Source organism: Oncorhynchus mykiss, chromosome 5 (genome assembly GCF_013265735.2).
Source record: "Oncorhynchus mykiss isolate Arlee chromosome 5, USDA_OmykA_1.1, whole genome shotgun sequence".
NCBI lineage: Eukaryota > Metazoa > Chordata > Actinopteri > Salmoniformes > Salmonidae > Oncorhynchus > Oncorhynchus mykiss.
In genome coordinates, this window is record NC_048569.1 from 76,568,441 (window position 1) to 76,593,822 (window position 25,382).

The 25,382-nt window shown below is 41.2% G+C and overlaps 3 protein-coding genes across 8 annotated transcripts; 1 reads left to right on the plus strand and 2 right to left on the minus strand.

Moving 5' to 3' along the window:
- The first annotated feature begins 5,933 nt into the window (after positions 1–5,933).
- LOC110524588 (regulator of G-protein signaling 21) lies at positions 5,934–8,107 on the plus strand. The gene is made up of 5 exons (XM_021604393.2): positions 5,934–6,275; positions 6,384–6,473; positions 6,657–6,718; positions 6,965–7,131; positions 7,257–8,107. The coding sequence occupies exons 1-5, from the start codon at positions 6,187–6,189 to the stop codon at positions 7,443–7,445; spliced, it is 597 nt and encodes a 198-aa protein (XP_021460068.1). The 5' UTR covers positions 5,934–6,186; the 3' UTR covers positions 7,446–8,107.
- A 1,695-nt stretch (positions 8,108–9,802) lies between these two features.
- Positions 9,803–18,238, minus strand: LOC110524587 (ubiquitin carboxyl-terminal hydrolase isozyme L5). Of its 2 annotated transcripts, XM_021604391.2 has the most exons (11): positions 17,636–18,238; positions 17,039–17,102; positions 15,255–15,360; positions 14,635–14,760; positions 14,447–14,508; positions 14,092–14,222; positions 13,334–13,397; positions 13,126–13,228; positions 12,164–12,277; positions 11,923–12,021; positions 9,809–11,691 (listed from the first exon to the last, which is right to left on the minus strand). In XM_021604391.2, the coding sequence occupies exons 1-11, from the start codon at positions 17,709–17,711 to the stop codon at positions 11,647–11,649; spliced, it is 990 nt and encodes a 329-aa protein (XP_021460066.2). In that variant the 5' UTR covers positions 17,712–18,238; the 3' UTR covers positions 9,809–11,646. The 2 variants fall into 2 exon arrangements, with proteins under 2 accessions (XP_021460067.2, XP_021460066.2); XM_021604392.2 differs by lacking the exons at positions 17,039–17,102; positions 17,636–18,238 and adding an exon at positions 15,576–15,643 and having other exon boundaries at positions 9,803–11,691.
- A 326-nt stretch (positions 18,239–18,564) lies between these two features.
- glrx2 (glutaredoxin 2) lies at positions 18,565–20,540 on the minus strand. Of its 5 annotated transcripts, none has more exons than XM_021604396.2 (4): positions 20,485–20,540; positions 19,588–19,657; positions 19,335–19,511; positions 18,565–18,879 (listed from the first exon to the last, which is right to left on the minus strand). In XM_021604396.2, exons 1-4 carry the CDS (start codon positions 20,496–20,498, stop codon positions 18,715–18,717), a joined length of 426 nt encoding a protein of 141 aa, XP_021460071.1. In that variant the 5' UTR covers positions 20,499–20,540; the 3' UTR covers positions 18,565–18,714. The 5 variants fall into 5 exon arrangements, with proteins under 5 accessions (XP_021460071.1, XP_021460072.1, XP_021460070.2 ...); XM_021604397.2 differs by having other exon boundaries at positions 20,424–20,537; XM_021604395.2 differs by lacking the exon at positions 20,485–20,540 and adding an exon at positions 20,208–20,467.
- Positions 20,541–25,382: the final 4,842 nt, after the last annotated feature.

Sequence of the window (25,382 nt, forward strand, 5' to 3'; positions counted from 1 at the left end):
CCTTTTTTTCCCCTCACCATTGGTTAGAGCCTGTAAGTAAGCATTTCCCTGTAAGGTGTTGTATTCGGCGCATGTGACAAACACACTTTGATTTGATTTGACACACAGAGACGCAGATGTACTGTGCTAATAATGATCTAGAACAAAAATACCAAAGTGTTAATACTAAGTCCTTGCTTGCTGCAACCACATGCATGGCCTCTGCTCAAAGTTGGTCAACGATGAATGGATGCTGTGACAGCTGAATACGTGACTCATACAGTATGAGGAAGGATTATGTACATGTGAGAGTTATTCCAAGGAAAACAGATCCCTCGCCAAGCATATCAACAAGAATGTACTTTCTTAATGTGGCTATTGTCTGAGAAGTGACTTAACTTTTCATCTGATTGGGTGAGTACAGTATGCATGGGCTGGCTGGGCAGAATATTATTTACATAGGATTAGGCTACCATGTTACCAACACAGAATCAATATTGAATAAAGGCAAATCTGCAACACATTGCAGGTGTTGATTTTTTTCAGCATTGAAAAAGGTAAATATAGATAAAATGACGCAGTTATTGATTTTAGAGGTTGTGATTGTGAGTCAGGCACTCTCCCTTTTCAGGTACTATGATGAACACATGTCCGGATATCATGTGGTTAACTGCCCTTAACCCTAACCTAACATCAACATCAACCCCAACTTGAACCCTAACGCTAACCCCAACCCACACACCACACTGCTGGATAAGACGGTTGTGGTTTAAATTCTGTGCAGCAGGATGGTCTAGGCCTATCTATTTAACTACAGTTGAAGTCAGAAGTTGACATACACCATAGCAAAATACATTTAAACTCAGTTTTTCACAATTCCTGACATTTAATCAGAGTAGAAATTCCATGTCTTAGGTCAGTTAGGATCACCACATTATTTTAAGAATGTGAAATGTCAAAATAATAGTAGAGAGAATAACTGATTTCAGCTTTTATTTCTTTCATCACATTCCCAATGGGTCAGAAGTTTACATACACTCAATTAGTATTTGGTAGCATTGCCATTAAATAGTTTAACTTGGGTCAAATGTTTCTGGTAGCCTTCCACAAGCTTCCCACAATAGGTTGGGTGAATTTTGGACCATTACTCCTGACAGAGCTGGTGGAACTGAGTCAGGTTTGTATATCTCCTTGCTCGCACATGCTTTTTCAGTTCTGCCCACAAATTTTCCATAGGATTGAGGTCAGGGCTTTGTGATGGCCACTCCAATATCTTGACTTTGCTGTCCTTAAGCCATTTTGCCACAACTTTGGAAGTATGCTTGGGTTCATTGTCCATTTGGAAGACCCAATTGCGACCAAGCTTTAACTTCCTGACTGATGTCTTGAGATGTTGCTTCAATATATCCACATAATTTTCCATCCTCGTGATGCCATCTATTTTGTAAAGTGCACCAGTCTCTCCTGCAGCAAAGCACTCCCACAACATGATGCTGCCACCCCCGTGCTTCAGGGTTGGGATGGTGTTCTTTGGCTTGCAAGCCTCCCCTTTTTCCTCCAAACATAACGATGGTCATTATGGCCAAACAGTTCTATTTTTGTTTCATCAGACCAGAGGACATTTCTACAAGAATTACACATTATCTTTGTCCCCATGTGCAGTTGCAAATGGAAGTTTGGCTTTTTTTATGGCAGTTTTGGAGCAGTGGCTTCTTCCTTGCTGAGCGGCCTTTCAGGTTATGTGAATATAGGACTTGTATAGATACTTTTGTACCTGTTTCCTCCAGCATCTTCACAAGGTCCTTTGCTGTTGTTCTGGGATTGATTTGCACTTTTCGCACCAAAGTATGTTCATCTCTAGGAGACAGAACGCGTCTCCTTCCTGAGCGGTATGACGGCTATGTGGTCCCATGGTGTTTATACTTGCATACTATTATTTGTACAGATGAACGTGGTACCTTCAGGTGTTTGGAAATTGCTCCCAAGGATGAACCAGACTTGTGGAAGTCTACCATTTTTTTTCTGATGTCTTGGCTGATTTCTTTTGATTTTCCCATGATATCAAACAAATAGGCACTGAGTTTGAAGGTAGGCCTTGAAATACATCCACAGGTACACCCCCAATTGACTTAAATTATGTCATTTAGCCTATTAGAAGCTTCTAAAGCCATGACATAATTTTCTGGAATTTTCCAAGCTGTTTAAAGGCACAGTCAACTTAATGTATGTCAACTTCTGACCCACTGGAATTGTGATACAGTGAACGTTAAGTGAAATAATCTTGCACAAATTATATGTCCTAACAGACTTGCAAAAACTATAGTTTGTTAACGAGAAATGTGTGGAGTGGTTGAAAAAATGAGTTTTAATGAGTCCAACCTAAGTGTATGTAAACTTCTGACTTCAACTGTATATATTCTGTCATGTGGTTGTGTAATTTCTTCCCATGCCCTTTCTATCCTGCAGAGGACACTTTTGTATTTAATGATTTCTTCCTAACAGTGTGATTGCCAGCATGTGTGGCTGTCGTCGATGGCCACTCTCAAATTACGGATCAAATTTAACAAGCTTTTATCATGCCTTAAGATCAGTTCCCTTTCCTCCCCACTTTAAATCCCTCAACAGCAACACAGTGTCTCCGCCGTGACTACCACAAGACCACATCCTAGAGAACTACAGTGCATTCGGAAAGTATTCAGACCCCTTGACCTTTAAAAAAAAAAGACATTGCAGCCTTATTCTAAAATTGATTAAATTGTGTTTTCCCCTCATCAATCTACACACAATACATTTGAGCAAATGTATAAAAAAATATAAAAAAACTGAAATGTCACATTTACCTAAGTATTCAGACCCTTTACTCAGTACTTTCTTGAAAAACCTTTGGCAGCGATTACCGCCTCGAGTCTTCTTGGATATGACGCTTCAAGCTTGGCACACCTGTATTTGGGGAGTTTCTCCCATTATTCTCTGCAGATCTTCTCAAGCTCTGTCAGGTTGGATGGGGAGCGTCGCTGCAAAGCTATTTTCAGGTCTCTCCAGAGATGTTCAAGTCCGGGGTCTGTCTCGGCCACTCAATGACATTCAGAGACTTGTCCTGAAGCCACTCCTGCATGGTCTTGTCTGTGTGCTTAGGGTCGTTGTCCTGTTGGAAGGTGAATCTTCGCCCCAGTCTGAGGTTGTGAGCGCTCTGGAGCAGGTTTTCATCAAGGACCTCTCTGTGCTTTGCTCCATCAAGGACCTCTCTGTGCTTTGCTTTGCTCCATCTTTACCTGACTAGTCTCTCAGTCCCTGCCACTGAAAGACATCCCCACAGCATGATGCTGCCACCACCATGCTTCACCGTAGGGATGATGCCAGGTTTTCTCCAAACGTGACGCTTGGCATTCAGACCAAATAAATCAATATTGGTTTCATTAGACCAGAGAAATGTGTTTCTCATGGTCTGAGATTCCTTTAGGTGCCTTTTGGCAAACTCTAAGCGGGCTGTCATGTGCCTTTTACTGAGGAGTGGCTTCCGCCTGGCCACTCTACCATAAAGGCCTGACTGGTGGAGTGCTGCAGAGATGGTTGTCCTGGAAGGTTCTCCCATCTCCACAGAGGAACTCTGGAGCTCTGTCAGAGTGACCATCGGGTTCTTGGTCACCTCCCTGACCTCCCTCCCTCTCCCCTGATTGCTCAGTTTGGCCGGGCTGCCAGCTCTTGAAAGCGTCTTGGTGGTTCCAAACTTCTTCCATTTAAGAATGATGGAGGCCACTGTGTTCTTGGGGACTTTCAAGGCTGCAGAAATGTTTTGGTACCCTTCCCCAGATCTGTGCCTCAACACAATCCTGTCTCTGAGCTCTACGGACAATCCTTCGACCTCATGTTTTGGTTTTTGCTCTGACATGTATTGTCAACTGTGGGACCTTATATAGACAGGTGTGTGCCTTTCCAAATCATGTCCAATCAATTGAATTTACCCAGCTGGAATCCAATCAAATTGTAGAAGCATCTCAAGGATGATCAATGGAAACAGGATGCACCTGAGCTCAATTTCGGGTCTCACAGCAAAGTGTCTGAATACTTATGTAAATATGGCATTTCTGTTTTTGTTTTTTATATATAAATTTGTACAAATTTCAAAAAGTCTGTTTTGTCATTATGGGGTATTGTGTAGATTGATGATGAATTGAAAAAAAAAACATTATAGAATAAGGCTGTAACATAACAAAATGTGGAAAAAATCAGGTAGTCTGAATACTTTCCGAATGCACTGTTAATGGGCAATCTGATTTCAATCACTAGCCCTCTGGTATCAATCCCATGGCAAGATCCAAACACTTGTAATCTCTTTTGAGGAATTCTGCCTACTTGTAATACCACCGACTGACTATGACGTTGAGCAGTAATTAAATGACACTGAAGTAAAATATACCACTTTGTGTTTACGGAACATTTAAAACATTGTTCCCGTATTTATGCAAATTCACAGATTTTCCATTACTTTTTGTGGTGGTGCCACAGTGACATACAGTACTACACCTGCAGTATGCTGTATTTTCTGGTTAAGGACAAACATATTCAAATCACATCCACCATGCATTTGCATGAACCCAGACATCTTCTGACAGCTTCAAATACATATTAACATAGTAAAATAAATAAAAATGTGGAAAGATGCAAAGCTAGTGCGAAGCCAGGTGATGTGTGCGCTATTAAATGACCATGCTGGTGGGGCAAGAACCAGTCATTCAGGTTGTAGCACTATGCTGATAACTCACTTATCACTCTGAGTCAGTTGGACGAATACAACCATCTATTCAGGAAGATATAGTGTGTGTGTGTGTGTGTGTGTGTGTGTGTGTGTGTGTGTGTGTGTGTGAGTGTGTGAGTGTGTGAGAGAGAGAGAGAGAGAGAGAGAGAGAGAGAGAGAGAGAGAGAAAGAGGGTAAGAAGAGATAAGTAGGGAGAGAGGGAGAAAGAGGAGAGGGGGAGAGCAGAGGTAAAATAGTTTAGAGGTGAAAGGGTTTAGGTCATCTGTACAGAAAACAATGTGGTTAACCTCAAAATCTGACCAGTGACCCTCCTAAGATAGTCCACAGATAGTGGTTAACTGCATTACCTGGCACATTATTGCATCCGGTAATGTCCCTCCTCTTTCATATCAATCTAACGAAGGCAGTTACTAAGTTAATTGCAGGTTAGCTCATTTGTAACTGGAAAAAATGGGAAAAAAACTTGGAGAATCAAATTGTATTCGTCACGTACATGGTCTACATCAGGTATAAAATAAGCAGCGAAATGCTTACTTTCTAGCTCCCTCAACAGTGCAGTATAATATCAATCAATTTATTTCCAACCCCTTCTTCCCATGTTGCTATTTTTTACAACCAAGAAACAGGAATGTAAGAAAACGTGTTTGATGGGCTACAGCATTCCAATCAGTATCAGGGCATATACTTTGTGTTGTGAAGCGGATATTGCATCATGTTCAGTCCTCCACATTATCATACTCTACATGCATTCTTTTGTTACGACATCTCCTACTGCTTGATTAGATCTGATTGGTTTAGTTAATCAAATATAAGTTTGTCTTTATAACTGCTATTGGGTGGGGGTTGGGGAGATTTGAGACTTGCACTTAGGAGCAAAATATGTTTTTAATTGTATGAAGTGTATTACAGTTATTTCCTTTGATGTTGCTGTAACTTTTATCCTGAGACTTTGAGAATTTCAGTTTAAGTGGATAGGAAAGACCCCAACTCAGAAAAGGCATCAAGGCCCCATGATAAACAAATGTTCATGTTGACAAAACAAGGTTTCAAACTCACCCTCTGACCAATCCTATCCTCGTCAGTCCTCTAAACTTTAATATGGTTTTGGAGGGCCTTGGTGTGCCTCTACGTCATTGGCTCACCGTCTCACCCTGAGTTAAAAATGGAAGCACAAGCACTCTCAGTAGTGTAAACATTTACACTAACCAGCCAATCACATTCCCTAGCACTGCCTTTTTCTCCCTCAGGCTCTTACCATCAGCGGATGGCCTAGTCAACTGTTTACATAGAGTGGGCCAATCAGGTTACAGATCTGTTACTCTAGTCTAGGCCCACCTTTCTAGCATGACGATATCAGAGAGAAACTATAAAGTGCTCTGACTGCTCTAGAGGGAGGTAGATTAACTTGCTTGCTATAGTCAGGACTATATTCAGTGTTTCCCCACAGAATCATGAGAGAGTGTGTTGTATCAGAAAGGGACATGGCGTGTACAGACTGTATGAAGGCATCGGATTTCTCTATTGATACAAAAGGAATCAAGTAAGTTATTTAATGATTAATGTTTGTATTATTAATGCTGGTTGTTATGACATTGTTCAGCGATGATAGCAGTCACATTATCCTAACAGAAATTACTGAATTTTTCAGGAAAAGAAATTGGAGGACAAGGATACGCTATCTTTTGAAGATCACCTCTTCTTTTTCTTCTTCAAAATGCATGGCAGGAAGATCTTACAGGTGAGGCTCAGGGATTTGAATTAGGTACTATTATGGAAGTAAAGTAAGGACTATGATAAGGCTCTATATTCTGATTATGATCCAACTTAATATGTATCACTATTAGCAGTATTTACTACTACTACTACTACTGTATGCTTCTTGTACATGTTGCTCGGATATGACTGTTCTCTTCTTCCTCAGGCCAACAGTGGAGGAAGTCAACCAATGGGCACAGTCACTTGACAAACTCCTGAGTCACAAATGTAAGTGCCACCCCCTGAGTGTTATAGCTCATATGATAGCAGCATGATTGTATGAAACTGGCACAAAGGTCATTGGGTAACAATTTATACGAATTAAGTGAGTCAACTTGAAGTGAAGTACAGTTGTAACTAAACTGTACCTCTGATTGGTTGATATTTGACCCTTGACCTCAGCTTGAATGTTTCTTCCACTGCTTGCTTTGTTCTGTTCTCTCTCCCTAATTCCTTCCTCGTTCTGTCCTGCAGATGGAAAGGCAGCGTTTCAGATATTCCTAAAGTCAGAGTTCTGTGATGAGAACATAGAGTTCTGGACGGCCTGTGAGGAGTTCAGGACCATGACGTCTCTAGGGAAACTGTCGTCGAGGGCCAGAACCATCTATGAAGAGTTCATCCAGTGTGATGCTCCTAAAGAGGTGAGATTACCTTTCACTACTGTTATTTGTTGTTTTTTCCCAAATCACATTATCTAATGCCATTATGTGATCATTCTGATTGTACAAAGACTTACTGTGGTTCTTGTCTCTATGTTTGGCTGCAGATCAACCTGGACTACCAGACGAAGGACGCTATCATCCAGAGCCTGCGTCTGCCCAGCCTGACGTGTTTCCTGTCGGCCCAGAAGAAGGTGTTTAACCTGATGGAGAACAACTCGTACCCTCGCTTCATCCACTCTGAGCTCTACAAGGAACTGTGTGCCGTCGCCAGGGGAGAGGGGAAATATCTTTAAGATTACTACTCGCAAGGATTGACTATGTAGTCAAGCATTACATGAAGTTACATGGAATGTAAAACCATTTCACATTTGAGCCATGTGGCCATTGGCAATGCTGTAGCGCACTATTTATAAACAGTACTGTAGTGTAGGAAGTACAGCGAATAACTAGCTGTAAATGGCTTAGCCTTTACACTTGAAAAATGTTCATTCAACTGTGCATCCTTGGTTTTGCAGAGTCAGCCAAAACAACACCGGGACCTTTGTGCACATGATTATGCAGATCAGATGTAAAGTTGTTTTGTTATTGGCTCAAAATGGAATTGCTTATCCAGTTGTTTTTGAATGCACTTTAGTCAGTTTCACCAAACACCAGTACCGGTAAATAACTGGCTACTAACTATTTGCAATTGATTGTATACGATGTGCGCAAGTACTTTCTGGGACCAGTCATATAGGTTTACATTGGCAACTGTTTTGCTGGAGAGGTGAATGGAGGTGAATGTTTTGCATTGCATAGAGGTGTTTACACTAAACATTGTAGCGGAAATGGTTTTAACCATTCCAATGAGTTCCGTTCATCGTGGGTGCAGCTGGACTGCAACACTATTGTTTTTCCTTATTTATCGTTTGTTAAATACATACATGTCAAATAAAATAATGTTGAATTCAGAAACAATGTATTTTCTAGTTACTGGGCCCAGAAGGTTTTAACACAGTGTTAGTAATGATAAAAAAGACCACAGATCCAACTGAAATAACAAACCATAATTTCAATATGACAGCGAATGACTGTCCATGACATGATAAACTATACAAATCAAATGTATTAATATAGCCCTTCTTACATCAGCTGATATATCAAAGTACTGTACAGAAACCCAGCCTAAAACCCCAAACAGCAAGCAATGCAGGTGTAGAAGCACGTTATACCTTACAACTTCCCAGCAGTAGGCCTACCTTGAGGCAGCTGAGGAATGGAATGTTTTGGTGTAAAGAGACTACATATGAGGTCTCCCCAGTCTTCTCCCTTCCAGGCCTAATATTTACTCAACAAACTCAAACATCCAAGACATAAATACCTGCATCAGATCAATTCTCTTTCTCACAACTCCTGCATGAAATCCATCTACTGTACTCTACCAGTAAAATAATGTCTGCAGAACGCGTAATTCTGCTTCCATCGGAACAGTGTGTTCCCGCAGCGGGATAGGGAGGTTCCAGGAAGAATTGTTCTGTGGTCCACATGCAAACGAGAACATTATGACTGACGTAAGGTACTGTATCTCCGTACCGCTGAGGATGTGCAGACTTTGTGTCACTTTCCTGACATGACAGAGTGCTGTTAGTAAGGATGTGCATGAGCTCATAGTAAAAGCTGACACTGAACAGACAGCCAGACACCTCTCCTCTCTGACAGCTGGCCTGTAGTACTAGGACCCATGGCTTGTGTTGATATTTCACAGGCCTAATATAGGACAATTTCTCTCCAAACACATCTCAACCCAAACAGCTCAAAAATAACTCCATACACTCTAACATGAAGGCATAATAAGACATCCATCTAACACATTAGTCCAAACAGACCAGAAACAACTGAATATGTTTCTTAGCAACGGGCTAATAGTTATGCAAAAGGTCAGTTTTTCCCCCCACTAAACATCCAGTCAAAACTGTGCAAGAACTATCGTGGTGGATACTAATACACCACCACGAGAATCAGAAAACATATCCTTCCCTGCATGTCTTTCTCCCTCTGAGTTTGTGCTTAAGCTATATATGGACTCACCCATATCAGGACAACAGAGTACTACAATGTATTCTCTAACTGTGCAGAGATGTCAGTGACATAGCACTTAACACCTTAAAATAACATAATAAAGCTCAGTTGGTATGTATTCCAAACATACACTATCTATTCATGACACATGCACGTGGCCTAAATTTCAGGAAGTAAGTGTTCCTTCTTTTCTTTCGGGTGGATTGCAAAAACTTGTTTTATATGCTCCTACAGTGGAACTGGGCAGGCCTGCAAATAGCAGATTCTGCTGCTTAGGTTCTTGTATACACAGAAAGGATACACATAGAAGAGGGTAAGTTGTAAACGTCAGCCTAAGTACAGTAAATTCAAACCCAGAAAGGCATGAGTAAAGCATCAGGCACATAATTTCTTAATTATTAGTACACATGGAGCCATAAGATTGAAGAGGTTTCATGCTTGAAAAGGACTCCCAAGTTTCTTACAGGTTGGCAGCTTGAGAACAGGATCTACAGCACCCAACTAAAAGGAAACAAATAAATGTTCTGATCGTATCTATTGCAGAAAAACATCATTCCTCATAAGCTTTAAATCATATATAAATGCATGTTCATTGGCAGAACTTTAGTGTACTTTAATGCTGTAGGCTACAGATCAGGCATACAAAAACCAACCGAGTATTAGAAAATGAAATACAAATTTGGTCACACAACATGGCTATCAGTGAAAAACAGGGGAAGGACAGCGTCTGGCTGTCTGCAAGTCATGGCCCTATGCAAGGCACAATCTGCAGAAGGTAAAAGGAGGAAATGACTGTTTGATGCAGTTAGCTATAGTCTGCCAGTGTTGTGGACATGGCGGACTACAACTAGCCAACTCTGCGTCAGAATTCTGCGTCATTGTGTCAACCTAACGTCACATGGTCAAAACTCACTGCGCCAGCTAAGAGGTTCAGTAATGGTCTCTAAGGTGAAACATGACTAATGTCCTGATCTAAAGAATTTTAACCTGATTTGGTGTGCTTATTTTAGACTGAGTGGCACTTATCAAAAGGCAGTTGGATGTGACACTGTTGCTTGTGTACAGTCAATTATTGATAGGTGCAATACAGAGTTGCCTGTATATTTGTGACATCGTAGGCGGCTCTTAGTGATTAGACACAGGTTGACATTTGTCATGAGTCATGTCTGAGTGATTGTCTTAGATAGCCAATTTTAATTTTGCAGCTGGTCTATAATATAAACATTTCATGAAAACAAGAAAAATAGCTTTTTGGTCTTAATTTAAGGTCAGGGTTAGGAGTGTAGTTAAGGTTAGGATTAAAATCTGATTTTATGACTGTGCCAGCTAGTGTCCACTGCAGAGCTGCCTCCAGAACAAGATTCATGACGAAAAATGCTAACCTACTGATAAGGCCAGCAGCATCAAGGAATTTGGGGATCATGGGATAGAACATGATCTGTGACATGAATGACTATTTATGGGTACTAATAATGATGGGAGTTGAATACTATTAAACCTGCAAACTTACTTGCATACACACACAAACTTGAAGATGTGGGCCTACACTATGACAGAATGCAATTAACAATCAAACTACAACACATTTTATTATGAAAATAAGACAGGCTCATTTAAACATCTTTCCAGGCATACATTACAGCTTAGCGGTAGACGTGGGTGGGAGTCAACACAGTTCTTGTCTATCCCACTGCCCGTGTGCTCATGTCTGTGGGGGGTGGAGGTCACATGAATACGACGACTGATGAGTGTGAGTGTTAGTGCTGAGCAGAGTTGTGCTTTTTGAGGTCGGTTCGGTTTCGGTTCAATTATTAAAAAATATCACGATTTTCGATTATTTTTTTCAACATTAAATGCATTATGAAATAGATATTTTTAATGGAAATTCCAAAGCCAAAAATAGTCAGCATTCAATTGCCAAAACATTAAAAATAATCCATTGTCTTTGTCAGGTCCACATTGGCTAGATATCAATAGAAAAACAGGAAATTACTATGAAATACAATATTTCAGTTCTGTATATTACTACATTTTTATTTGATTACTTTATTATCTTTTATTCCTTAAAGTCGTCATCTCATCTCTGCTCAGGCAGTAGCAGTCTGAAGCAGCCAGTAACGTTATCTATGTGCTCCCTATAATGTACTGTCTTTAGTCATCATATTTAGCTAGCCTGCCTAAGTAGCCTATGATGCAGAGCTGTCTGATGAAATCATTTGACTAGTTCTTCAAAGTAGATAAGGCATACTTTCACAAACTGTCTCTATCCCTCTTGTCATTGTGGGTCTGTGTGTATCAGACCAGCGTCCCACATAGTTCTTGACTTGATTTCTGTGTTGGGCTCACAAAAAACTAAATGGAATTAAAGTAATTAAACTGAAGTCGTCGATTAGTTGTTTTATAACCCCCACCCTCACTCAGCACTAGTGACTGTGTTCACTTGGCTTCCTGGACTTTTTTGGCACTCTGCTTCTCCTTTGCCTGTGGAGATGACATACATTAGTCAGTGCGAGTGAGCAGCTGTCTGTGAGAGGTAAATATCACCCTCTAGTGGATATAAGTTATATAACACTATACTTCAAAACAGTTTAAAAAAAGACTAAAAAGTTTGCCATATATTGCATGTACCTTGTAGAGAACCTTCAACTACCATCATACAACAAAATTATATACACAAAATTCAAGTTTCTGCATCGGCTAAAGAGATCTCACCTTTTCCACCAAAGGTATCAACTGCTGGTATTCTGCCAGTGTCTTCAGTAGTTCCATGATGAAGGGTAGGTAGTTATGCTTTCGTCGGATGTTTTCGATCTATAATAAAGTACAAATAATGATATTTAAGGCAAACATTAAAATGTGTAATAACCCCACTAAATGCCCACATTGTTTTTGTTGGCTAAATGCCCATACCATTGTATTTGTCGGCTATTTGACCCATGGTCAGTGAACACACCTTGTATCGTTTGAGTTTCTGATTCTCCTCATCAATCAGCAGCTGATACTTGGCAATTTCTGATTGGATCGAGCTGAGGAGGGTGCTGCTCTGGTCTGTGTCCATTGGCTCTTCCTGGAAAAAAAGGGTGAGACAGTGTATCCATTCGGTCAAATGTCCAACCAGATTTATATTTTCCGGACAGATGTGAGACTTCCCAGCCATAACAAATAGAAAACCATTTGAATGCCATCACATGTATGGTAATGCTTTTTAGGAGTGCCCACTTGTCAATATCCTATTTCCATGTCAATTTATCTTTCCAAATGTCTGTGCCTCCATGCTTGATACAGTAGCTAGTTGACAAGCTAGCTTGATTTGTACAGTTGTCATTTTTAAGATTGCTGCTCGACCAGGCATTAGATTAAAGAGAAGGAAAGCAAAAATCACTTTGTCTTAATACTCCTCGGTGTAAATGTCTGTAAGGGGGATTAATCTAGCAAACTAGCTAAACATTTCTCCTCTGCCTGCATACAGCAGTGCCTGACTCACTGGTGATGGGAAACTTTGCGTGATAGTACCATGATACAATTTTTAAAGTTTGTTAGCGAGAGTGCAAATTCAAAAGACAGGCAGAGTAGATGATGATACGATTGAAATACAACCTGACCCAAACTCTATGCATAGCAATGTGATTTATAGAGGATTTTATTTTTATCAGGATATTTTCTGCCGGATTGCAATGTTTTTATTTTTTGGTTATTTATTCATTTTATCTGCAAAAAGTCGGCAATTACCGGCTAAAGGAAAATGCTGGAATGAGACCAACGTTACTTACTGCAGTTAGACTACATCTTTCTTTCATCATTAGCAGCAATTTTAAAGGACTTGATAAATGGCCCTGGAGGGCTGGTAATAGAAAATTCCTGGCCTGAAGACTGCCCCATGGGCATCATGGGTAACAGTGACACCACTTACAGTACCTCTGCAAGCTGGATCTGCAGCTCCGCTATCTTCCTCTCATAAATCATCTTCCTGTCTGACACGATGGCCATCAGGTTGAAGCGGATCTCTCCCTCACTGTACCTGATAAGAGTGACGGAAGATGCACGAGCAAGCATAAACACAAACAGCATCAATATGACGCACTATTCAACAGTGGTCAAAATGTAATGGATCCAAAATATTTACTTCTGTATTCTTTTCTCAATCACTGGCCGAACTGCGTTGATCCAATCGTCCTGGTTACATACACCTGAAACACAAAACAAGAGGGGGTGAAACTATAAATAACGTTATAAAAAAATATATACATTTCATGGTAGAGCAGTGAGTGACTAGACACATGCAAGCATGTATCCTACTTTCCCACAGTCATACAACCAAAGAGAAAATCTATAAATCAATGGCCAACAAGCATATAGTGTAGAATAGGGTTTGTCTGGTTCAAGACATCACTACCCACACTCCTAATTCACTAGAAAAAATGCTGAATCGCCATCCAAAAGAATCTGAAAGGGCAGCTTATTTCAAATTCAGTTCTCGCTATTACTTGTAAAATGATGTAGGACAATAAACCAACTTTCTCTCTCTATACATCTAAATACACTGAGTATACCAAACATTAGGAACACCTTCCTAAAATGGAGTCGTCGTCCCCCCGCCACCCTTAGAACGGACTCAATTCATCGGGGCTTGGAATCTACAAGGTGTCGAAAGCGTTCCACAGGGATGCTCACCCATGTTGACTCCAAAGCATCCCACTATTGTGTCAAGTTAGCTGGATGTCTTTTGGGTGGTGGACCATTCTTGATTCACACAGGAAACTGTTGAGTATGAAAAACCCAATGATCAATAAAGGATCATAGTTTTCACCTGGTCAGTCTGTCATGGAAAGAAGTGTTCTTAATGTTTTGTATACACAGTGTATATGACCCGTATGTGCATACCGAGGTCGATGGGCCCTTCACGTAGTCCGTCCAGCTCATAGAGCCTGCCATTGACAGGGACATAACTCACAAAGTGGAATGATTCCTCATCCTTCGCTGAAGACTTTGCGTCAAACTCAAACATCTGCTGTCTGAAAACAAAGAAACAATCAAATAAGAAATTGACAGTTATATCTCATTAGCAGAGCAACTAACATCGTATTAAAACCAAAGCCTTTTTTCTCCCAAACTCTGTCTATTGAAAAACTACATGCAAACAAAATGGCAGGTTGTCTGCTTACAGCCAACCCTTCGATTTGTCTTGTGATGTCTGCGATGAGACTATCATTCTCTGAAATCAAAAGAGTCAACTCACCTGGCAAAGCCGTTGTGAACTTGTCGAATAACTTCAGAGTTGCTGAGAGCCAGACCTTTCATCTTTATAGAAGAGAATATCATCAATGTGTGGGTGTTATGCAAATCCCAAGGACAAAACACTGACTGACAATAAAGAAAGAACAGCCTGCACAAAGTAAACGCTAACCAGAATCAGGCACAACTTACAGCAGCATCGAAGCTGAATGAGAATTCGCTGAACTCTGTGAGTGTCTCTCCCAGCAGCATGTCAGAGTGAGTGCAGTTCAGCAGCACACTCACAATGGCCTGGGTAGCACATGCGTTATTTATCACCTGAAACAACACACAAAGACATTAGACATATGAGATCCTGCCAGATGCCCTTAGTGAGTGAGTTTTTATTTTTTTATTAACTTGGCAATACAGTGAAAAACAAATTCTTATTTACAATGATGGCCTACCCCGGCCAAACCCTCCCCTAACCGGACGACGCTGGGCCAATTGTGCGCCGCTCTATGGGACTCCCGATCATGGCGGGTTGTGATACAGCCTAGGATCGAACCCGGGTCTGTAGTGGCGCCTCTAGCGCTGCGATGCAGTGCCTTAGACCACCGCACCACTCAGGATCCCAAATGCAGTCAATACATTGAACACAGTTACTGCAAGTAGACCCTTCTTCAAAATAGCTGCTATCAGCAGAATCAGTGCCAGGAAGAAAGTGACTTCTGAAAACACTTCTGAGGACTTTGAATATGTGCAAACTCTGCAATACATACAATGAATATATAATTTCCCCCTAGTTAAAGATGTCTAACCAAACCATGTACCTGCTTGGCAAAGAAGATGTTGTCAAGTCTTGAATCCTGAACGATAGAGCCTGCTGGTGCCTCACCTGGCTGCCACTTGAACAGGAAGATCAACCCATGAACTGGTCTGGAGAAAGAAAGAGAAGCCTAGTAACGTAAACTCACCCCATTCCGTACAAATGTGCGCAACCGCAACATTCAAACGAGGCTACAAAGAAAACTAATGGGACTGTAGCGACTGTGTTGACGTCAAAATCAGGGGTGTGAACTAGGTTTCTATTCAAGCGTTGATCGACATGGTAATGGCTCTATAGCATTGAAGAAAAGTTGAAAAAAACTGACCCTCCGTTACATCTTGACGTGTCATGTCGTAACGTACAACACGCATAAAGCAAATATTTCTGTCTTACAATCTATCTCCACCAGGTGTAGCACTTCTATCATCGTTTAAAAACAAGAAATGGACAGTGACGGGGGTAAGGGGGGGACACCTAGTCATTTTTTTCGTCATCATTGCATGCGATCATCATTCTCAAAGCCGCTGTTAACTTCTAAGATCACTTTAGCACTGCCCTAAAAACCCGATTCAAAGTCGACACAAACATTCAAATAGGTATGTAATGACACATTATATAAACTCTTTATAGTGTTTTATTAATTACGTTTTAGAGGCAATAAGGTGATAAGTTGGAAAGATCTAGTGAAAAAAAAATAGCTATTTTCCAACACAACATCTCTCCTTCTCACTATCACGCATTAGTTTCGCTTCCCCAACCCACCCGACGGGGCTCATTGCCTGCTTGAATTATGCAGAAACAAGCAGCGTTTAGGTCATGTAATTGATTCTGTTGGAAAGGAGAGAAATTGTGCTTTACAATGGTGTTGACATTACAGTTGATCTGGAAGTATTACGTTTTTGGGGCCTAAAATAAGGCAAATTGTACGGACCAAGGCGATGTACGAGTTTACGTTAGCTAACACTTCTGTACATTGCGCTGTAACTTATTATTCGACCTAATTTTAGCGCCCAAAAAACAGAATACTTCCAGGTCAACTGTAATTTGACAAAACGCACAATTTCTCGCCTTTCCAGCAAAATCAATGACCAAACCGTCATGCTGCCCTTCTCTGCATGATTGAAGAAAGCAATGAGCTCCGTCGATCTTTTTAAATATGGCGGGTAGGGAAGTGAAACCTACTGCGTGATAGTGAGAAGGAGAGATGTTGTGTGGGAGAATTTTTTTTTTTCACTCGATCTTTCCAACTTATCACCTTATTGCCTCTAAAATGTAAATAAAACAATATAAAGAATATATATAGTGTGTCATTACATACCCATTTGCAGGTTTTTAGGGCGGTGCTAAAGTTATCTTCAGAAGTAAACAGCAGCTGTCGCGGCTTTTGAGAGTCATGATGGCTTGCAGTGATGACGCAGAAATACATTCCGTTGTACTAGGTATCCCCGTATCCACTGTCCCTTTCTTGTTTTTAATCTGCACGACACAGAATGAGTTGCATTATGCGTGATGTACGTTACGTCACGACAGGTCACAATTTAACGTACAGCGTCAGAGGGGTCCGTTTTTTAAACTTTTCTCCAATACTATCGGGCTATTACCATGTCAATCAACGCATGAATAGAAGCGTAGTTCACACCCCAGATTCTGATGCCAGCAGTCCCACTAGTTTTCATTGGAGCCTCGTTTGAATGGGTTGCGCAAATGTGTACGGAATGGGATTAGTCAACAGCATCACAGCGATATTATGTATTTGTGTTTCAAAGCAGCGATTAGGGCATGGCTTACTTCAGGTTTTCAAAGTTCTCTGGTTCCATACTCCATATTTCTTCAACCTGAGCTCCTTTACAACCTGGGTTAGTAGAAAGGGGAAATATGGGTTAGTTACTATGATAATTTAAAGCAATAGCTAACTAACTATATGGATAGAGGACAGGACACTAGCTATTCAATTTAACTAGTCTAGCCGTTTGAATTCGCAGAGGATTGCATCAACTATGACCAGTTTATCTAACTAGTTAGGCCTTCTTAATGTGTACAATATTCAACTGGAATAGCATGCAGTAAAAATGTCAGCTTTTAAAGGAATTTCAGTAGTCAGCTAGCTAACCCAGATACAGAGCCAGTGGGTGTCATGCTTAGTTAGCTACCACGCTGGAATAAATGACGCCACCTAGTTAGCACGTTAGATAGCAGATGGCTAGATGGTGTTCAATCTGATTACAGAAATAGTTATGTTTATGAAATTTGCTGCACTGCAAACTAACACTACGGTCACAAAGGATGTGCGTAGCCAAGGCTACTTAATTAGCTCAGACTTTGCTATGGTTTGTTGGCGAACTTGCTAGAAAGTACTAGTAGCATGCTAGCATATTGCACACTCACCAAAGCCTTTGATCAATTCTGTGAAAACCCCAGGATCACTTTCCATAAGACACCATTCTCCTGCGCTTCCAGTCATTTTGATTTATTTCAAGAACAACCGTAGGGCAAGTAATTGTATTGCAGTAGACAAGCCTATATCTGTAGTAGCTAGTCAAATGAATCGATCCGCTGCGTAAATTGTGTTCAAGCGAAATCTCCCGGCATGTCTTTCAACAGGAATCGTGTGCAAATCGCGCAAGGGGGGCTGTCTGTGCAAATTATTTGTCATCATAGGCCTACATTTATTTTCTACATACTATTATATATAGTTGTCATTCCATTGGGCATTTCAAATGTTGCCACAACGTTACTAAAAATAACACATTGTAACAAGTAACACATTGTTGCTTTTATTATGAAGCGCTACCATAATTTTAACCAGTGTATCATGTCAAACCAGTTAATGTATGTCTTACTTCACAGGCATGCAAATAATTAGGCACAGTCCTCCTTTAAAAGATTGTGGAGTTTAATGGAATCCTGACCTGTTCACCGGACGTGCTACCTGTCCCAGACATGCTGTTTTCAACACTAGAGACAGCAGGAGTGATAGAGATCCTCTTAATGATCGGCTATGAAAAGCCAACTGACATTTACTTCTGAGGTGCTGACTTGCTGCACCCTCGACAACTACTGTGATTATTATTATTATTTTACCATGCTGGTCATTTATGAACATTTGAACATCTCGGCCATGTTCTGTTATAATCTCCACCCGGCACAGCCAGAAGAGGACTGGTCACCCCTCATAGCCGGGTTCCTCTCTAGGTTTTTTTCCTAGGTTTTGGCCTTTCTAGGGAGTTTTTCCTAGCCACTGTGCTTCTACACCTGCATTGCTTGCTGTTTGGGGTTTTAAACTGGGTTTCTGTACAGCACTTTGAGATATCAGCTGATGTAATAAATTTGATTTGATTTAATTCATTAAAATACTGTACATTCCCTGAATGTAGACGAAGGGTGACGATAACAAGTGATCACACAAAGTCGAGGAAACATTAAATAAACACAGGATAAATTACAGTGAGAATTAGAACGGTTAGTCATTTGGTGGACTCGAACTGTCCGCTGCCCGAGCCTTCAGTGTTAATTTTCACGCAGCACGGGGCACATTGTTCTATCAGAGGCAGCAGCTTTCCCTTCTGGTGTAGTTCCTTTGTGTCAGAGCCTCCTCCAATGCAGTTTCCATTGATGAAGACCCTCGGAACCTGTAACCACAAGTAACCCCATTAAAAATAACACACTAAATGGTGCTCATTAAACTAGAGCTCAGTTCAGCTGTTCTCTGTGTGCATAATAATAAGAACAATGTCCCTACTGGTCTGGTGCCAGTTGTGTTAACTTAGTGCTATTGCTATCAACAACAAGATCGCAACATACAGTCAGGTCAAATGTCAGACTCACCAGTAGAATCAGCAGATACATACTGTACATCTATGTAGCGTACATATGGCATTTAGGGTAAAAACATGAACAGTCCTCAATCAACAACCTACTTTTCACTTTGAGGGTTACAGAGAATGATCTATTATACTAAAGCTAAGGTGGCATATGTGAGATAGAATGTGATATGTAATTCAGCACATAGCAATGTAAAACACCATGGCAAAATTGATTGGAGAATGCAAATTGGTCATGATATAAACATGAGGTTGTTTCATACTGTTCTGGCACCGGTCATCTGCGCCAAGGCCTCTTGTAGTCGTCTTCCATCGTTGTGTTCATCCAGCTCTATCACCTTGTATGTAGCACCAATTTCATTGAATACATTTTTGGCCATTTTGCAATATGGACAAGTGGTCTTGGAAAATATGACAATGCAGTTATGAGACACCACCTCCTGAAGAGAAGAAAATCAATGTCAGACCAAGTCACCAACACACACAGAATCATGAGATGAAAATGTCAAATCTTACCTGTAGAAACTGACCACATGCTGTTGTGCTTGACAGACCACTTGAGCTGAAGGATGTGAAGTTTCCCATCCTGAAAGGACACACACAGGTTGTTAACTAGCCAACGTTATGTCAGTAAATAGATAACTAGCTAGCTAAAGCACCGATACAGACATGCACCAACCCATCAATTAAAATATTGTGGCAATAACCTTAAACATTTCAAGGCGTGTGCAGAAGATATTATCCCCATTATCAGTGATAATAGAACAATCAAACAGGTGAGACTGCGTTTGTATTTGGTGTCCATTCTGATGTCAACTAGCTATCTGTAGCGTTCGCTAGCAACCAGTCGAACATTCACAGCAAGGCAATGGCTGTGTACTAATCTGAAGGATTAGTTTGCGGTGGGATAAGGATTATCGCAACCATCAATTAACGTTAGCTAACGTTACCTATTTTCACGACACTCGTAAACATTAGCATGTTGGTCACATTTGATTCGCTAGCTTTCAAGTTTCGCCGTCAAATATATTACGATAGTTTAAAATGAATAACACATGGCTGCCTACATACATTATATTATACTGACAATATTATTTTATATTGGCATTTCAATGTTAAATAGCAGTGAAAGTGACCTTCGGCAACCGTTCCATACGAATCTGGACAGGAGTCCTCCTCGCGCTAACATCATTAGCAACGAAACCGCAAATAACATAGAATCAAACGGTTGGCCGAGGTAGAACATGCGGCTAATATACACTCAGTAGTGTAGAAAAAACATTAGCGTTTCTGTGTGACCACTACCTCCACTTGCTCTGTTTGCGATTTTACAATTGGCCGCACATGCTTACCTTGACTACCGGAAGTACATTATTATACAAGAGGGGTGGATCAAAGATATGTATAACTAACCCAAGAAAGTTCATCTCCCAGTGGGAGGAAATGAAGCGTAGTGGGAAGAACAAGCAAGGAGGTGGGCAAAGCCAAACACAAACGATCGAGATCCTATTGGTGCGTTGTAGCATGTATTTGTATATTTCTGTTAGGGAACGCCTCTGTGAAGTGTGCGTGTGCACAAATTCGATTCGACTTTGCGCTCCTTCTAAAAAAAAGCTATTTTTCAACTAACTTTGGTAAACCGTCAAGTCTTTACAAATTAGTGCACTGTTTTCGTTACATATTTTAAGTTTGGGAACAGAAACATTTATCCATCCTCTCCCATTACCTGCACTGAACTTCCTCTCACTACCATATTTGGTGGTGAAAAAACGTAATTTTTCTTCTTCTTCTTTAAGATTGGGTTGACAGATCGCATCCAACTTTTAATGTGCATACACCTCCATCTACTGGAGTGTGAGGCCAGTCACGGCCTACCTAAATTAAATTCTCCTCATGAGTCCTGTATATCCTCTAAGAAAGTGAAACCACTTCCCTCTCCCACTACACTACCCAAACCCCAACCCTGTCCAGCCTTTCTAACATTTTCATGAAATCTCTCCTTAGAGATTAATGGCGCCGGATGGGATGCTATTTTGTTAGTTTTTTCGCATGGTTTGTAACTCATTTTGTACACAATGATGCTACTGTCTCATATGACCAAAAAGAGCTTATTTGACATCAGAACAGCGATTACACACCTCAAACTGGATGAAGATTATTTTCTTTAATGAGTCCAACGCGGAGGATATACTGCTTTGTCGTGACGAGGCCCAAATTCCCGTCATCAGCGTGAAGAAAATTAGGAGAAAGTGGGGGAGGAGGGTACCTTCTAAGAATTCGCTTACGAGTAAGTAAACAACCCTCTGTATTATTGGCCAATGTGCGATCATTGGAAAACAAACTGGACAATCTACAGGTAAGACTATCCTACCAACGGGAATTTAAAAACGGTAATATCTTATGTTTCACCAAGACTTGGCTGAACGACGACACAGATAATATAGAGCTGACAGTGTTTCGGCAGGACAGAGCAGCTATGTCTGGTAAGACGAGAGGCCCCCGCGTTGTGTGTCTATTTGTCAGTAACTGCTGGTGCGCGATGTCTAATATTAAAGAATTTTCAAGGTATTGCTTGCCTGAGGTAGAATGCCTCATGATAGGCTGTAGACCTCACTAGCTAACAAGAGAGTTCTCATCTATATTATTTGTAGCCATCTATTTACAACCACAAACCGATGCTGGCACTAAGACCACACACAACGAGCTGCCAAGGCCTCTTGTAGTCGTCTTCCATCGTTGTGTTCATCCAGCTCTATCACCTTGTATGTAGCACCAATTTCATTGAATACATTTTTGGCCATTTTGCAATATGGACAAGTGGTCTTGGAAAATATGACAATGCAGTTATGAGACACCACCTCCTGAAGAGAAGAAAATCAATGTCAGAAAGAATTTTCAAGGTATTGCTTGCCTGAGGTAGAATGCCTCATGATAGGCTGTAGACCTCACTAGCTAACAAGAGAGTTCTCATCTATATTATTTGTAGCCATCTATTTACAACCACAAACCGATGCTGGCACTAAGACCACACACAACGAGCTGTATAATGCCATAAGCAAACAAGAAAATGCTCATCCAGAAGTGGTGCTCTTAGTGGCCGGGGACTTGCAGGAAAACTTAGGAACTGATTTAATTTCTACCAGCATGTCACATGTGCAACCAGAGGGGAAAATAACTCTAGACCACCTTTACTTCATACACAGAGACGCATACAAAGTTCTCCCTCACCCTCCATTTGTCAAATCTGACCATGATGACTCGCTCAATACGGAAGTGGTCAGATGACGTGGATGCTACTATAGAGGACTGTTTTGCTAGCACAGACTGGAATGTGTTGCGGGATTCATCCATAGGCATTGAGGAATATATCACCTCTGTCACCGTCTTCATCAATAAGTGCACCGATGACATTATCCCCGCAGTGACCGTACATACGTACATTTCCCAACCAGAAGCCATGGATTACAGGCAACATCCGCACCAAGATAAAAGCTAGAGCTGCCGCTTTCAAAGAGCGGGAAACTAATCCAGATGCTTATAAGAAATCCTGCTATGCCCTCCGACGAACCATCAAACAGGCGAAGCGTCAATACAGGACTAAGATTGAATCCTACTACATCAGCTCGTACGGTTGTCGGATATGGCAGGGCTTGAAAACTATTACGGACTACAAAGGGAAACCAGCCGCGAGCTGCCCAGTGACACGAGCCTACCCAAACCCCTCCTTTTACACTGCTGCTACTCTCTGTTTATCATATATGCATAGTCACTTAGTCATCTACATGTACATACTACCTCAATTGGGCCAACTGACCAGTGCTTCCGCACAGTGGCAAACCGGGCTATCTGCATTGTGTCCCACCCACCACCTGCCAACCCCTCTTTTACGCTACTGCTACTCCCTGTTCATCATATACAGGTATGCATAGTCACTTTAACCATAATCTACATGTACTGTACATACTACCTCAATCAGCCTGACTAACCAGTGTCTGTATGTAGCCTCGCTACTTTTATAGCCTCGCTACTGTATATAGTCTGTCTTTTTACTGTTGTTTTATTTCTTTACCTACCTATTGTTCACCTAATACCTTTTTTGCACTATTGGTTAGAGCCTGTAAGTAAGCATTTCACTGTAAGGTCTGTTGTATTCAGCCCACGTGACAAATAAACTTTGATTTGATTTAAACTGAAATGCCTTTTATGCTCGCTTCAAGGGAAGCTACATTGAAACATGCATGAGAGCACCAGCTATTCCGGACGACTGTGTGATCACGCCCTCCGTATCTGATGTGAGCAAGAACTTTAAACAGGTCAACATTCACAAAGCCGCTGGGCCAGATGGATTACCAGGATGTGTACTCAAAGGATGCACGGACCAACTGGCAAGTGTCTTCACTGACATTTTCAACATCTCCCTGACCGAGTCTATAATAACTACATGTTTCAAACATACCACCATAGTCCCTGTGCCTAAGAAAATGACGTTAACCTGCCTAAATGATTACCCCCCCCCCCCCCCCCCCCCGTAGCACTCACGTCATGAAGTGTTTTGAAAGGCTGGTCATGACTCACATCGAAACCATCATGCCAGAAACCCTAGACCCACTCCAATTCACAATACCGCCCCAACAGATCCACAGATGACGCAATCTCAATCGCACTCCACACTGCCCTTTCCCACCTGGGCAAAAGAACACCTATGTGAGAATGCTGTTCATTGACTACAGCTCAGCGTTCAACACCATACTGCCTACAAAGCTCATCACTAAGCTAAGGACCCTGGGACAAAGCGCCTCCCTCTGCAACTGGATCCTGGATCCTGGATTTCCAGCAAAACACCAGTCTCAATGTCAATGGGGAGGTAGCCTAGTGGTTAAGAGCGTTGGACTAGTAACCGGAAGGTTGCAAGTTCAAACCCCCGAGCTGACAAGGTACAAATCTGTCGTTCTGCCCCTGAACAGGCACTGTTCCTAGGCCGTCATTGAAAATAAGAATTTGTTCTTAACTGACTTGCCTAGTTAAATAAAGGTAAAATAAAAAAATTAAAAAATGTGAACAGTGAAGAGGCGACTCCGGAATGCTGGCCTTCTAGGCAGATTTGCAAATAAAATGCCATATCTCAGACTGGCCAATAAAAAGAAAAGATTAAGATGCAAAATAACACAGACACTGGAAAGAGGAACTCTGCCTAGAAGTTCAGCATCCCGGAGTTGCCTCTTCACTGTTGACATTGAGAAGCTGCCAGTTGAGGACTTGTGAGGAATCTGTTTCTCAAACTAGACACTCTAATGTACTTGTCCTCGTGCTCAGTTGTGCACCGGGGCCTCCCACTCCTCTCTCTATTCTGGTTAGAGTCAGTTTGAGCTGTTCTGTGAAGGGAGTAGTGCACAGCGTTGTACGAGATCTTCAGTTTATTGGCAATTTCTCACATGGAATATAGCCTTCATTTCTCAGAACAAGAATAGACTGACAAGTTTCAGAAGAAAGTTTTTTGTTTCTGGCCATTTTGAGCCTGTACTCAAACCCACAAATGCTGATGCTCCAGATACTCAACTAGTCTAAAGGCCAGTTGTATTGCTTCTTTAATCAGAACAACAGTTTTCAGCTGTGCTAACATAATTGCAAAAGGGTTTTCTAATGATCAATTAGCCTTTTAAAATGATAAACTTGGATTAGCTAACACAACGTGCCATTAGAACACACTAGTGATGTTTGCTGATAATGGGCCTCTGTACGCCTCTGTAGATATTCCATAAAAAATCTGCTGTTTCCAGCTACAATAGTCATTTACAACATTACCAATGTCTACACTGTATTTCTGATCAATTTGATGTTATTTTAATGGACAAAAAAATTAGCTTTTCTTTCAAAAACAAGGACATTTCTAAGTGACCCCAAACTTTTGTATGGTAGTGTATAAACAGTGTCAGAGGAAGGCCCAAAAAATTGTCAAAGACTCCAGTCACCAAAGTCGTTCATTCTCTCTGCTTCCGCATTGCAAGCAGTACCCGGAGCGCCAAGTCTAGGACCAAAAGACTCTTTAACATCGATCAAATTACCTGTACATTGACTCGGTACCGGTACTGTCATGTATTGTCATGTTGTGTCTTTCTGTCCTTTCCTTTCACCCTGTCTCCCTCTGCTGGTCGTACTAGGTTACCGTTTCTGTCCCTCTTTTCCCCAGCTGTTCCTTGTCTTCTCTGACTACCTCATTCACCCCTTTTCCCACCTGTTCCCTTTTTCCCTCTGATTAGGTCCCTATATCTCTCTCTGTTTCTGCTCCTGTCTTTGTCGGATTCTTGTTTGTG

Bases quoted from the DNA above. Each gene is read 5' to 3' on its own strand.
- glrx2 (XM_021604395.2), bottom strand. From the start codon at position 20,317: ATGTTCTACCTCGGCCAACCGTTTGATTCTATGTTATTTGCGGTTTCG. The intron at 19,658-20,207 runs GTCACTTTCACT...GTGTCCTTTCAG, and splicing joins GTATGGAACGGTTGCCGAAG to GATGGGAAACTTCACATCCT. The intron at 18,880-19,334 runs GTATGAAACAAC...TTGTGGTTACAG, and splicing joins AGATGACCGGTGCCAGAACA to GTTCCGAGGGTCTTCATCAA.
- LOC110524587 (XM_021604391.2), bottom strand. From the start codon at position 17,711: ATGACTGGAAGCGCAGGAGAATGGTGTCTTATGGAAAGTGATCCTGGG. The intron at 15,361-17,038 runs GTAAGCCATGCC...TTCTTTCTCCAG, and splicing joins GAGAACTTTGAAAACCTGAA to ACCAGTTCATGGGTTGATCT. The intron at 14,761-15,254 runs GTACATGGTTTG...GTGTTGTTTCAG, and splicing joins ACATCTTCTTTGCCAAGCAG to GTGATAAATAACGCATGTGC.
- LOC110524588 (XM_021604393.2), top strand. From the start codon at position 6,187: ATGAGAGAGTGTGTTGTATCAGAAAGGGACATGGCGTGTACAGACTGT. The intron at 6,719-6,964 runs GTAAGTGCCACC...TCTGTCCTGCAG, and splicing joins CAAACTCCTGAGTCACAAAT to ATGGAAAGGCAGCGTTTCAG. The intron at 7,132-7,256 runs GTGAGATTACCT...GTTTGGCTGCAG, and splicing joins AGTGTGATGCTCCTAAAGAG to ATCAACCTGGACTACCAGAC.